Here is a 15,147-nt window from a genome sequence, read left to right on the forward strand (position 1 = left end):
AGGATAATCTTGAATAAACAGGAGTTCATAGTTAGCTCAGGATTAAGATCGAGTCACCTAGGTCATCTAAGTGAAATAATCAGTCTTAAACAGCGTTATAAAGTAAGAGTGACTTATTTCTTGGTCTGATTTTATACAAACTCATTGTATAGGACGCTCCTACTCCTCATGTCAATACATGGACGAATCTAGATCACTTCATTTGTAGTATCCTTACAACAACTTATAATAGCTACAGAGTAGGCCGCATCCAATAGTGTTACCAGAATAAGGTACCCAACTTTAATCATGTACTATAGACTGTTTTGGCTATTTACTCGAACTTGATCCATCTTTATGTCTCCACATAAAGTTCAAGTATTCATGTAATAGCCATGGATTTTAGTTTATCGGATTTAGTCTCTATGAATGCAATTAATAGATTCAATACCTTTATTGAAGAAATGTCGAATAACATCTTTTATGGATAATAGAATATGTTTAACTTTTACAAACTGCGAGTTTTAGGACATAAAACCCAATATTTTTTTAAGGAGTAAACCTTCTAACGCATTCCAAAACTTGAAAGATGAGAATGTTTTAGAAAGCAAAATGACTTTTGAGGAATGTGCTTGCCGAATAAGAGATCGAGGATATACTTCTTTAGGAAGGGAGAAAAATTACACTTCTAGAAGTTAGCCTCAGACACTCTAGGATAAAAGACATGATGAGAGGTTGAGGCTATATGAGTATGCTAAGGAATTATTTTGGGAATGCTTGAGGACAAACATTGTTCAAAATTTGAGGGTATGATAAACTTGTAGAAATATAAGTTATTGTTCTCTCAAATTTGGAATAATTAGGATCAAAAGGATATAAACGCATTCATAATAAAGGAAAAATGCATAGAATTGCATATATATGATAGACTCATGCAAAAGTACCATTTAAGTAGAAATCGCATCACTAATGCACTTTAATGCAGGAATCAGGAGAATTTACTAAGTGTTGCAAACAAAGCCAATGCAAGGAGCATGCATCTAGCTAATCCAACGCATAATAGATACATTTGGTTCATGCAGTTAACGTCAAATCACAACTTGCAAGATGGGCAACTGACAGGTGGCATCTGAACGAGGCAGAATTGCAGACAACTAACTCAGGGTATGAAATTTAATGCAGTCGCATCACCAAGTGGTTGAGTTGATTACCTATATAAGGAGAGACTGCTTAAAAAAAAGGAGTTAGACACTTAGAAATTGTAGAGTTTAGAAAATATGTAATTCTTCATCTTTGCGGATTGTAAGAAAGAAAAAGGAGGAACAATTGCTATTTCCCACCATTGGTAACGAAGTGTTGTCGGAGAAAAGCTCGAAAGAGACAACTCCTTGCTTCTACGTAGTTGTCAACGACAAACACAAAAATAAATAAAAGGGAACAAGAGATTGAACCCCACGGCTTGACTCTTCTCCCTTACTTAACATTTTCATTCATTGTATTACTTGATTGAACTGGGATTCTATGTAACAAAATATATTACTTTAATTCACTCTCCATTTTAACCATTTCCATATTTCGATCTGTTGAATTACTAAGTTGTTTGTGTGTGAAGTATACTTGCTTCATATTTGCATAAAGTATATTGCTTGAATCCACCTGATCATTCGATTGAAGTAAAAGCACTTAGTTACTCAAGAGAGTAAGTACTTGTGGAACTCATAATTTTAGAGATAAAATAATTCATGTCATTTGTCTGTTCATTTTGAGTAGCACATACATCTTAGAGATAAAATAAATGTGATATTTACATCGAGAGGTGTTGAGCATAAATTAAAAAACAGACTCTACAACACATACATTTAATTAGTAAACCACTGCAAACAGATCAATAGACCATCTTGCGTTAGCCTAAACTAGACTCCATGCGTTCGACCCTGGGCTTACCAGGACACTTAAGTAAGATTTATACTTGTGTCTAGTTTAAGAAAACTTATATGCAATTGGCAAGGTGTGCTTGAACATTAATTTATCATATGTCTGACTCATACCATTATCTTTATGACAAGAAATAGATAATTCATTTTTCTACAATCATTTTCAAAATCAATCATCTTAGCACACAACACTTTCTCTATTCCATTTTGCGAACCCATTATTGAAAAGATTGAGAGGCGCCTTGATGGTTGGCGTGAAAATTATATCTCTAAATGCGGTCATCTCACTTTTATACAAACCACTCTTAGCAACCTTCCTACATATTACCTTTCTCTTAGCCAAAGGGATTTGGAGATATCACATTGAGGAAGATTACCTTTAGAGAATCCTAATTGATGTTAAATATGGCCTCTCTCCAACCACGAAGCAGTCAGTTTAGATTGGCTAAAGGTCCATGGAAGTACATTACCAGACAAACTGATCTCTAAGTTAATTCCTGTCGATGTGTATTTATCGGGTTGTCCACCTAAACTCGAGGCTGTTATAGATGCTATAACAAAACTTCGTAAGAAAATCTCTCAAGAAATATATGAAGATCGAATTCAGTCTCAAGAGGAGAATCAGTGTTTTACTACCAACCATAAATTTCATGTTGGCCTATAAATTACATTGTTGACAACGGTGAATGTACCTTTTTTGGAAGGTCACTTGGGTTGACTCCACACCACTCAAGGATAGACTTCATGTGCTCTCAATGGAAAAAGAGGCTACCATAATTAGAGGTGTTCAAATAAACTGATAATCAGAGTAACCCAGACTACCAATTTGGGTTGGGTTAGTTTTGTTCTTGGGTTGGGTTAAATTTTGTATATTTTTGTTGAGTTGGATTAGGTCGTAGGTTGGCTAAAAAAAATATACTCAACCCAAATTTTATATGTATTAATAATATATATTTCTCTTTGTTTAAAGTTTAATTACTGTATTGATTCATTTGTGAATTTTTAATATTTTTTAAAAAATTGTTATGATCTTTGTCTTTGTTGAAAGTTTACAATAAATATCATAGATATTTGGTATTTAGCATTTGAATTTTATGAGATTTTAGTTTTAGTCATGTGTTGTATATAAAGTTACATATTTTTAATTAAAAAGAAAAAAATAAGTTATAACCCGACAATTCAACTCAACCCGAATTTTTAAACTAACCCAAATTTTCGGGTTGAACCTAAAAACACTCCCAACCTAGCCCATGTACACCCCTAACCATAACCCAATGTTGGAATAATAGTTATGAAGCGTGGGACCTTGGTCTTAGAAGAAATCTCAATGATAGTGAGATTAATGAATGGTTTGTATATCCACACTTCTTGTGCCGTCCAATAGCCATACGGTAAAGGATTCATGGGAATGGACCCTTGATAAATCTGGCAAGTACACCACAAAACCTATCTCAATTCATCTTACTTCAATTGGTAATGATATGAACACATCCCTTTATAAAAATGAAATGCCCTGTTCCAAAAAAGGTTTGGTTCTTTTTATGGGAAGTCAGTCATGAAAGCATCAATACAACTGATGTCCTCATCAAAACGGCCCCATGGATCGGGTCTGCTCCTAATTGGTGTGTCTCTGCTACCATAACTGTGAATCCATTATGCACATGTTGGTGCATTGTGATTTTGCTAGCATATTTTTGGAAAAAATAAAAATCCTTACATACTTCATTTATCCTATGGTATTTCTCAACGACCCAACAACCCTCTTGAATATGACGCTTATTGGTCATCCTTTCAAGAACGAGAAAGCAACTCTATGGACCTTCATCATCAAAGCTTTCTTTTTACTTGTTTGGAATGAACGTAACCATTGAATATTCTAAGGAAAAAACGAAGGATTTCCAAAAAATTCTTTGATCACCTTTTGTATACATGTTTAACTTAGTGTAAATTCACTCCATTCTATTGTGATTACGACCTTACATCTGTTATTACACAATGGAATAGCATTATGTAACTCTACACGATACCTTTTGCCATAACAGAGATTTTTCCAACGAAAGCTACTCAACTTCTTTGTACCACAATCCGGTAATAGGATAAAAACAAACGAAAGAAACCCTCAATCTGACAAAGAGTATCTTCTTATCAATCAATTGTCCATGTATTTTACCAAATTCAAGGGATGAAGCCTCAACGGTCTCCAGTATTTTTATACATGTTTTCACAACCAAGTACAATGAACTCATGGTCCGAAAACGAGAACACAATTTTACAAAATAATGCCTTAGCTTAATATTTCTGTTAAATTCTGAAAATATTTTTCTAAGCCATTAAACATGTTCATGTGCTATATAAATACCAGAAATTCCAAATCACAGTCAACCAACTAGCTTTGAACGTAAGAATGAAATACAATTACCTAAGACCGAGAACCAGCATCTAACTCATATAAAGTTGCTGAAGAAAATTCATAACTTTCTGAAACTGTTCTTAGTTGCCAAACACTCCTTAAGCTCCTCCAAGACAACACTAATGTCAGGCCTTTGGTCACCATTTGGGTGGGTGCATGACATTGCTATCTCGCCCATTCTACGAGCTGAGTTATTGTTAACTTCGGCATTTATTCTCATATCAACCACATCTTCAATATTCCCTTTCTTCATTACTGGACCAACCCAATCTAGAAGGTGGATACTATTGCCATTGTGGCTTCTTGTTATTGCAGGGGATCCAGTGATCAACTCAAATATGATTATCCCAAAGCTATAAACGTCACTTTTCTTATTCAAATGTCCAAGTGTTTGGCTTCTGAAAAACAAAACAAATTACATCAATTTTCCGACATCATGCATAGAAGATGAAACCAATTGAAGTACTTACTCGGGATCAAAGTACCCTGGCGTTCCAGCTAATTGTGTTAATATTTCAGATTGATTTTCAACTTGAAAAGTTCTAGACAATCCAAAATCAGATATTTTGGCTTGCATCATATCATCTAATAGTATGTTGGCAGGTTTTAAATCTCTGTGGACTATTGTTGGCTTGCAACCATTGTGTAGATAATCAAGCCCTGAAACATCCAGGGAAGAGGAAAGAAAGAAAATAATTAAATAAGACAATAATAATAATGAAGAAAAAAGGTGAGAAAGTAGAAGGTTGATGATGATGGTAACCATGTGCTGCATCCACTGCAATTTGAAGTCTTTCATTCCAACTCAGAGCATTTGTACTTGTCTCTGCAGCCGAAACAAACCTATTAATTCTAATTTTAATTAACCTCACACTGCAAAATTCTGGATTTATCATCCACACGTCTTTGGGAACATTTGTCTCAAGACTTCATTTCCTATACAAATTTAGGGTTCTAGGATTTTGATAGAAATTCTATTAGGATAGAAGTAAGAATATTGCTAGTAGAGGCATTAGTAGTTAGACAAAAGAAAAAAAAAAGGATATAAATAGAAGGAGCAGAAAGGGACGAAGATAAACAATATTTTATTGAGTTTAGACTTGAGTGGGACTACTCAAGATAACAGGCTTCATTTTAGGTTATATATTACTGCTTTATCTTTTACATTTTGATATTATTCTACCTCTGATAGACAATAGAAAGTGAAATTTCATCATAAAACATGATTACCAGATAAACGTTCCCGCAAATTTCCATTGACCATGTATTCATAAATGAGTGCCTTGGTGTTACCCTCGTCGCAATATCCAACAAGAGAAACCAAGTTTCGGTGATGAACGATCATTAAGAGTTGTGCCTGAAGCATTATCATATGAATTCAATCAGAATTGGAAAAGCGGAAAAAAAAATAAAGAAAAAAAAAGGAAAAGGTCCTGTAATCTTTTAGAACATATATTATTCATAACCTCAGTTTGAAATTCCTTATAACCCTGCTTTGATGTTGATGAGAGCAGCTTTACAGCAACCAAAGTTTTATCTTTCAAAGCACCTTTATATACTTTTCCAAATCCTCCTTCTCCAATGATGTCTTTGAAATTATTTGTGAGACTCACAACTTCAGAGTAACTGTACTCTCGATGTTTTTGCTTCAGTGAAATTTTCTCTTCCATCGACTTCATCGATTTCTCTACAATAAATAATCCACAAGACAAATTTACAAGCAGGTACTTCTTCTCTCTAAATTCTCTCTAAGGCCCAATACTTATCATCAGAAACATAAAAGCGGCATCAAGAAGTCACATGACTTACTTTTCTTGCTTCTCTTATAGATTAAAAGTAAGACCAAGCAGGCTATAATTAGGATGACGGTTCCTACTACAGCAATGATAACAGGAAGAATAGAAACTTTCTTTTTCTTTTTCTTGCAAGGAGGTGACAAACAGAGTTCTGGATTATCAGCCACTCTGCTTCCAACAAGAGGAAGAAGAAGAAAGTGAGAATATAAATCACAAAATAGAAGGAAAGTGACGAGAAGAATATATGAATTTTGTGTTGAGTTTGGGGAATATACTTAGTCGGACCTCAAATTCAAAACTCCATCTCTAGATTTCACAAGAAGTGCTTCCGGAACCGTGCCACCAAGATTATTACCAGTTAAATTGCTGCAAAAAAAATGGTCAAAAGGAAATCAGTAATCTAATCAGTTATACTGATCTTGCAAAATGTTTTACTTGCAATTGAGAATTGAAGGTTGAAAAAGCTATTATTTTACAGGATTTTTAAAAGAGGCAGTTGCGCTAGAAATTCTGGAAGTGGTCCACTTAAGTCATTGTATGATAAATCCCTGTAAGATAAAAAAGCAGGTTGAAGATTAAAATCAAAGGAAGAGCTATTATATGTATTGGGTTTTGTCAATGGGAGTTTAATTTCATGTAAAACAGTGAGGCACGTACAGAGTCTCCAATTGAGTGAGATCGGAGATGGAAAATGGGATCTCTCCTGTTAACTTGCTCCTACTCAAGTTCCTGCTTTCACAGAAATTATTTGAATATTTTGCAACAAGGTCCAGTTTGTAGTGTTAAAAGGAAGCACTCACAGTGAAATTATCCTAGGGGGATTACTATCGCTGCAGTTTAAACCATTCCATACAGAAAATTCAGGCAAACATGGATCCCCCTGCCACTCACTATTCAATAACTTGAACGTCTCCTTTATATCCATTACAGCATTAACTATACATATATAGCCAAAAATTACATGACATCAAAACACATTAATGTTATTGTTTTAATGAACAAAAATTGGAGGGTGAAAGGGAAGAGATATACCGTCGTGTAAGAATGTAGGTGAAAGAGAGAGGTTTCTGATATAAAAAATCTCAAACCCATTGACAATGGGAGGAAGATCCGAACCGGAGGCTGCAGAAATGCGTAAATAATTTTGCTGATTGAGATTAACAGGGAGACCAGCAGAAGTTGAGCATATGGTTTGTGGTATGAGATACTGGAGAATTACAGATTGTGCAATGGTGTGGATGTCATTCAACACAATACTCATTTCTCTTACCGAAGAAGCCAACTTCTCGATCTCAGCGAAATGAAAGCAGAAATAGAATAGAGAGCTGGCCTCTTCAGGGGTCCATTCGTAGACGAAAGGAATGCTGGAATTTAGGGTTCCATGGGCAGTTTTCAACATTAATTCTGGTAATTTGTACGGATCATTACTGGTGTGTGTGATGTCCGCGTCCGTTTGTATCTTGTTCAACGACGAGTCAGAATAAGGTCTCCAGATTCGATCATCAATATCCTGTGGATATCTGTCGGAGAAACAAGAATTGTTTTAGGAATAAAATCAATCATACATTCATTTACATTGCCACCACACAAGGAAAACCAAATGGATTACCTAAATTTATCTTCTCCGCCGACATCGCGTCGAGTCCACCTCGCCATGAATTGTTGGGGATCAGTGCGATAAACAGAGTTGGGCAAGGGCCGTAATTCCAAGGCAGAAATATAAGGGACTCCACTTCCTATATTGACAAGGCATACGTCAATATAGTCTGTGGGAGCCATGTAAATTGCCTCGATTGTGAAGTCATCGGCGGTGATGGTATCCCACAAATTAACGCCAAGATAGATGCGAAATACAGGGGTGGAGTTTTTGCCGTCGTAATTGCCATAGATGAAGAAGGCTCTGATGAGATAATTGTTGTTTTTGCCGGTTTCTGGCCGGAGAGTGTAGCAGTTCTTTACTCCCTCCGGAAAGCTCCTTAGGTTTCTATACTGCAGGCTATAATCGGCAAATTCTGGGGAAATCTGAGCACTCACTCCTGAATTTATCAGATTCTTGTCTGATTTATATGGGATCTCGTTGTTTAGGTCTACCGAGTCAACAACTGCACCACAGTCGATGCTAATGAAACCTATCAATCCAACCCAAACTTCATTATTATATAATTAAAGCTTTAACTACAACCTTAGCTTCAATCCAAAATAAAAATATAAATAAAATACTCTACTATCTTAATAACAAAATTGGAAACAAAAAAAAAAAAAAAGTTAGTTTTAAGGTTTTTAATTTGTTTCTATTAGGAATGTAAACTCTATTAGTCATAACTTATCCTATATTTGTAGATTTTTACTAATCTATCATATATAAAGCTGAAAGTTTATTATTGGAGAACTTGCAATAATAGCAAAATATATATATATATTAAATTTCCAAATTTAGTAATAGTTTTTCAAATTTATAAATATAGCAAAAGAAAAACATTAAAGCAGATTTTCATTTTTTATTATTTCAAATGGGAGGATTTTCAAAAATAGAAAAATGAGAGAAGAAATCTATCCCTTTTTTTTTTGTTGCTATTTCTACAAATAATTTGATATTTTTTTTTATTTGTGAAAAATTTCCTTTCAAATTTACTTTTGTTGGTGTATCAGCTTGTATTAATAGTATACCATTTAATATATCAATTGGTTAATATACTAAACATAAAGTATATAAGTTATACAATTGACATATCAAAATTATCATTCATATATCATATTTATCAATCAACAAATATTTGTATAATTATTATTATTTGTAAACTTTAATTGATATATCAAACATAAAGTATATAAGTTATATCATGGATATACCAAATTAAATATAGCAAATATAAAGTATATTAAATCTTTCAAAAGAAAGGTTTAATATGAGTTTATTCATAATTGGGCAACAATCAAATTGAGAGAGAAATTTTAACTCTTAATTATTATATGCACGTGTTATAGAACTATAAAATTAAAAAAAATGAAACACCTCTCATAAGGAGACTTTTGTCCCTTTTACGATAATCATCCTAATTTATTTTCCTTTTACTTAAGTTTTTGTAGGATTTTATTTTTGTCGGTTGTTCATAAGTAACTATTCTAAATTAATAGACATCGAAATAGGACCAAAGGGCACATGACTCTAAAATCTATGTCAGCATTGATACGATTGAGTGATAATAATTCCAAGTTCTTTTTTTCCTCTCTTTTGTTTTTGTTCAAATTACTTTTTAGGGAGAATATTTATGGTCATAAAGTTTTTACTTTGGTTAATTGGATGAATTTTGGTGACTTACTTTGTGTAGGTGGTGAGAGGCAATGATCTCCGAAAATGTAAATGTTTTAGAAAGTGTTGGAGTAACGAACTGGTTGTTGTTGTTTTGTTTGTTTTTTTAGATGCATGTTTTTGTGTTCTTTGTTTAACCATTTCCATTTGATTATATTTTTTTAGGAATAATTTTCAATTTCATTTGATTCTTTGTAGAAAGGCAAAGAAAAAACATATTTAGATAGGATTTTCTAGCATTCCCAAGGTATTACGACAACAAGGTATATGCATTGATTTGTTAAGATTCATGTTTACTTTTTTTTTTTTTTTAATATATTCTATATATGAAAGAGGCTATAAGGGAATTAGATCTTGTGTGGTTGGCAACATTTGTTTAAGTGTTACAAATGTTATCAGAGATGTCATTGCATTTGTGGTTTATGGTAAAGGAATATTTCTCGAAAATGCAAAATTTGCAAATTTCTTTCCTTGTTGGGATTTTCCTTCTGCGGCATTATTTGTTGATCTTTTTCTTTTTTTAGTATGCGACTGTTTTGGAAGTTAGGGTTGCTCTTCATTGTAAGTATATTGACAATGTACGAAAGAGATAATTGCATCACCTGGAGACATACTCCATTTTGTTTATGTTATGTGTATCACGATTCATGTGAGAAGGGATTCTCAGAGCTAGGGAGAAGTCTAAGCCATTCGAGCAAAAGGAACTTTGTTCTTAAAAGAAAAGATACAATGCCAATGAGAAAAAGTCTCATGACTTAAGGGGAGCTCAAGCCTTGCAAAAAGGGAGTCTTGCTTAGGGGAAGCTTAAGACATTCTTCGCTGATACTATCACTTAGGGGAGTCTAAGTTTCCTTGAGAGGAAGTCTCAAATATATGGGGAGTTTAGGTGTACGGTTGAGTAATAAAGTTGTTCGGGAGTCACTGTAATTGTGTTATCATTACAAATAAGTACTACGGTGTAATTGATACGATTGAGTGATAATAATTCCAAGTTCTTTTTTTCCTCTCTTTTGTTTTTGTTCAAATTACTTTTTGGAGAGAAAATTTATGGTCATAAAGTTCTTACTTTGGTTAATTGGATGAATTATGGTGACTTACTTTGTGTAGGTGGTGAGAGGCAATGATCTCCGAAAATGTAAATGTTTTAGAAAGTGTTGGAGTAACGAACTAGTTGTTGTTGTTTTGTTTATTTTTTTAGATGTACGTTTTTGTGTTCTTTGTTTAGCCATTTCCATTTGATTATATTTTTTTAGGAATAACTTTCAATTTCATTTGATTCTTTGTAGAAAGGCAAAGAATAAACATATTTTGATAGGATTTTCTAGCATTTCCAAGGCATTACGACAACAAGGTATATGGATTGATTTGTTAGGATTCATGTTTACTTTTTTTTTTTTCTTTAATATATTCTATATATGAAAGAGGCTATAAGGGAACTAGATCTTGTGTGGTTGGCAACATTTGTTTAAGTGTTGCAAATATTATCGGAGATATCATTGCATTTGTGGTTTATGGCAAAGGAATATTTCTTGAAAATGCAAAATTTGCAAATTTCTTTCCTTATTGGGATTTTCCTTCTGCGATATTATTTGTCGATCTTTTTCCTTTTTTTTAATGTACAACTGTTTTGGAAGTTAGGGTTGCTCTTCATTGTAAGTATATCGACAAAGTACGAAGGAGATAATTGCATCATCTGGAGACATACTCCATTTTGTTTATGTTATGTGTATCACGATTCATGTGAGAAGAGATTCTCAGAGCTTGGGAGAAGTTTAAGCCATTCGAGCAAAAGGGACTTTGTTCTTAAAAGGAAAGATACAATGCCAATGAGAAAAAGTCTCACGACTTGAGGGGAGCTCAAGCCTTACAAAGAGGGAGTCTCAGTCTTAGGGGAAGCTTAAGACATTCTTCGCCGATATTATCACTTAGGGGAATCTAAGTTTTCGTGAGAGAAAGTCTCAAATATATGGGGAATCTAGGTGTACGGTTGAATAATAAAGTTGTTCAAGAGTCATTGTAATTGTGTTATCATTACAGAGAAGTACTACGTTGTAATTGTTTATCATTAATATTAGTGAAGTTATCTTTCCTGGGCACACTGCCCCCAGATGTAGGTGGTTTACACCGAAATGGGTTACCAATCTCTTGTGTTCATTTATCTCTCGATTATATTTTGTAATTGTTGGTGGAATGTTGTGACAATGTAGATAAAATAGTTATCTCACAATAGTCATCTTCTTTCTTATTTTCAAAGGGGATAATTTTTATATGCTTATTTTGCCCTTTTATTTTTAGTAAATTCTTATGTTACCCTAATAGTATGAGCCTTTTTTATTATAGGTGTCCATTAAAAAAACAATAGATGTGACCTTGGTGTTGACAATATGAGCCTTCATGTTAATTAACAAAATATATTTATATATTTCAAAATTAAAGATTAATGTAGAACCGGTGCAATTGGCGTTGATTGGACGCAACTTGAAAGGGACATGAATATTTAGAGGGTGGTGGTTACACATCCAATAGATGCTTCTTTTCATGTAGATGTGAAATGCATATATAAAATAAATAAGTTAAATAGTTTGATTATATTGTTAATTTTAAAATATATATATATGTTTCATGTAGCTAAATTTATTTTATAAAAAAAATACAAGATATTTTAAAGAGACAAGTCTGAAAATAAATAAAATAAATTTATATATAAAAGAAGTTCAGAGACCTAAATTATATACATGCATAAATTAGGTAAGAATGTTGAATTTTTACTTAAAAATTAGAATAAAGATTTCAAAACAAATATTACATGTATTGTTACTTACAAATTGAGATTGTTGAATTCTAAAAGAAATTATTAGCTTTCAAATTAAATATAACACGTATTGTATTAGTTTTTTAAAAGTATTCTAAAAGAAGTCTATCCATGTCTATCAGCGTCTATCATTAATTATTCTAAAATTTTGTCATATTTTGTAAATATTTTGGTTTATTTTTCGTGATTGTTTCCTTACAATCTTTTAATAAGATATCATTTTAAAAAAAAAAAAAATTGAACTCAGCCAAAATTAAAAACAAATCAATTTTTTAATATTTTTTTTAGTTTTCAAAAGTTAATTTGGTTTTAAAATATATTTTTAAAAAGGTACCTAATAATACAATAAACTAGAAGTAAAAGTAATGTTTAAAAGTTTAATTTAAAAAAGAAAAAATAGAAACCAAAAAATAAGAGTGATGGTATAAAAAAATCAATTTGAGAAAATCAATAATTGCTAAATTTCTTTTTCAAAAATCAATGTTTCAACTACCACTCCCAGATATGCTCTTAACAAACTAACAAAAACGAAAAAAGTGATTCAAATCGGGGCCAACAAAATCATGTGTAAAGTGATTTTCATTAAGGTAGAGATTATAGTTGATTGATTAAAGGGGCGAATCCATGTCGGACTTAAGAACACACGGGAAGATTTTGGTTAGTGTAGTTTTTACCTTGTGGAAGTTGGTCGGCGTGGACGAAGAGGAAACCCACCGCCAAAACACTCAGAGAGGCAACCAACCAGCTCCATTCCATTTTCAAGGAAAACCCAGACCAAATGAAAACTATACTATTATTCTTCTCTCTTCATCTCTATCTATATAACCAAATTTGTAGTCTTTTTTAACTCAATTGTCCCTCTCAATTTCCCACTTAAATGCTTGTTTGGAATTGTAGCCTTAACCCATTCCTTACTCTTAAATAATATCGTTTCAGTGTTTGTACCTTACTCTTCGGTCAATTTCGGTACTACTTTTAAACATTGAGTTATGAAGCGTAGGATTAATATGTTGGATTTAAGAAGTATGTATTTGGGTGTATAGTTATACTAACCTAAAGAATAAAGAAAGAGTGGAAGATGTGAGTTTAGGTTTTAAGGTTTAATGCTAATTTCAATAATAAACACTATTAAAGTTGAGTTATTTAGTATCGACTTATGAAGTTCATGAGCCAAACACTCCCTAAAAATGTCTATTTTTAATCAATGTGTTTCTATAAATCTGAATTTTAGCCTCTCATAATTAATTTTTAATCAAAATTAGTTAAATAATAGTAATAATAATTTTTATGTAAAATATGTTTTCAAAATTTATATTAAAAATGTTAATGAATAATAAAAAGGTTTTGAACAAAAGTAGCAATGGAGACTAATTTGTGATTTATTATGAAAGGACTAAAATTAGACATTTGAAAGTATGGAGAATAAAATTAAACTAATTATAAAGTATAGGGACCAAAATGATATTTTAACTAATTTCATCATATATATAATGATGTTCAAATCTTAAGTATATTTTTGTTAGTATTTGGTTTAATTCTTGCTAATTTGGAATTGTTCAATTTTTTGAAATTTTTCATATGGTGTTCTCCATTTTTTATAACTTAGAAATCCTTCATGGGGTTTGGAATTGTTTATGGAATTGTTAATTTTTATTCTTGTCAAAAACACCCATATCTTGACATTTTTCGCATATCAATACAAAAATATCTTTACGTTTTTTCCTGGTTAAGAAGGCTTATATTTTTCATGTCAAGTGTCACTATTCTTGACGTTTTATTCCTAAACATCCACATTCTTGACACTAGATTTCTTGACGTTTTTAAAGACGTCAAGAACAGAGACACTTGGCATTAAAAAACATCAAGAAATACTGTTTTTGTTATAGTGTTACAAAATGTGCGTATCAGACAGTCTCGACATTTATTCTGTCAAGTGGAGTGTTGTGGCTTCGAAGATTGAGTGTTTGAGGAAGATGAAGTGTTTCTAACAGCAAAGGTCGTGGGGAGGAGGTAAAAACAAAGTGTTGCTCAACTTCTTAGTAACAAGTGCAAATACTTTGTTAATCGACGGTTTAGGCTTCATCAATAAGAGTTGAGTACGAACCTAAGCAAAGGAGTCATTCAATCCCACGAGGAAACACATCACATATTTAGTTTGATAAAAATACTTTGATTTTTTATGCCTCTGCAAGTACACTTGCCACAGGTGCTCGAGGGACGATAATAGGTCAATTCATGCCATAACTATTAGGTTTTATGTCCTAAAACTCATGGTTTGTAAACAATAGAACTTTCTGAAAATTCAATAAAGTTGTTATTGAACATATTGTTTTTTCTAAATACAATAAACCAAAGTCCCTTGACTATTACATGAGTACTTCAACTTTATGTGAAGACATACAAGTGGATCAGGTTCGAGTAAATAGTCAAAATGATCTATAATATATGAATAAGGTTGGGTACCTTATTCTGGTAACACTATTAGATGCGGCCTACTCTGTAGTTGTTACAAAGAGTTGTAAAGTGCTACATACGAAATGATCTTAATTCGTGCATGTTGGGACATGAGGAGTAGGGGTGTCCTGTGCAAATGAGTTTTGTGTAAGATCGGACCACAAAACCAATCACTCTTACTTTATAACGATGTTTACTGTTTAACACTGGCTATTTCAAAATGATGACCTAGGTAACTTGACTTTAATCTTGAGCTAACTATGAACTCCTGTTTGTTCGGGATTATCATTTGATCTACAAACAATGAGAGTAGACCAACTGCTTCTGCTCAATAAGTTTACCATTTTGGGGATAAAACCAGATGAATAGCTGGGAACATAGGGTGCAAGAGGGAATTCACTCCTACCCGATTAGGGTTAGTAGAGAGGTTATTCCCTTCAAGTGCTGATTCT

The 15,147-nt window shown here is 32.7% G+C and overlaps 1 protein-coding gene across 1 annotated transcript; it reads right to left on the reverse strand.

Annotated features, from left to right (window-relative positions):
- Positions 1 to 4,087: 4,087 nt before the first annotated feature.
- On the reverse strand, positions 4,088 to 13,065 carry LOC120085920 (putative leucine-rich repeat receptor-like serine/threonine-protein kinase At2g19230). The gene is made up of 13 exons (XM_039042232.1): positions 12,916 to 13,065; positions 7,729 to 8,248; positions 7,152 to 7,639; positions 6,920 to 7,055; positions 6,777 to 6,848; positions 6,596 to 6,667; positions 6,405 to 6,485; positions 6,133 to 6,287; positions 5,790 to 6,010; positions 5,554 to 5,680; positions 5,087 to 5,149; positions 4,794 to 4,983; positions 4,088 to 4,721 (listed from the first exon to the last, which is right to left on the reverse strand). Exons 1-13 carry the CDS (start codon positions 12,995 to 12,997, stop codon positions 4,382 to 4,384), a joined length of 2,547 nt encoding a protein of 848 aa, XP_038898160.1. The 5' UTR covers positions 12,998 to 13,065; the 3' UTR covers positions 4,088 to 4,381.
- Positions 13,066 to 15,147: the final 2,082 nt, after the last annotated feature.

The sequence above is a fragment of the Benincasa hispida genome, chromosome 9 (genome assembly GCF_009727055.1).
Source record: "Benincasa hispida cultivar B227 chromosome 9, ASM972705v1, whole genome shotgun sequence".
Classification (NCBI taxonomy): Eukaryota; Viridiplantae; Streptophyta; class Magnoliopsida; order Cucurbitales; family Cucurbitaceae; genus Benincasa; species Benincasa hispida.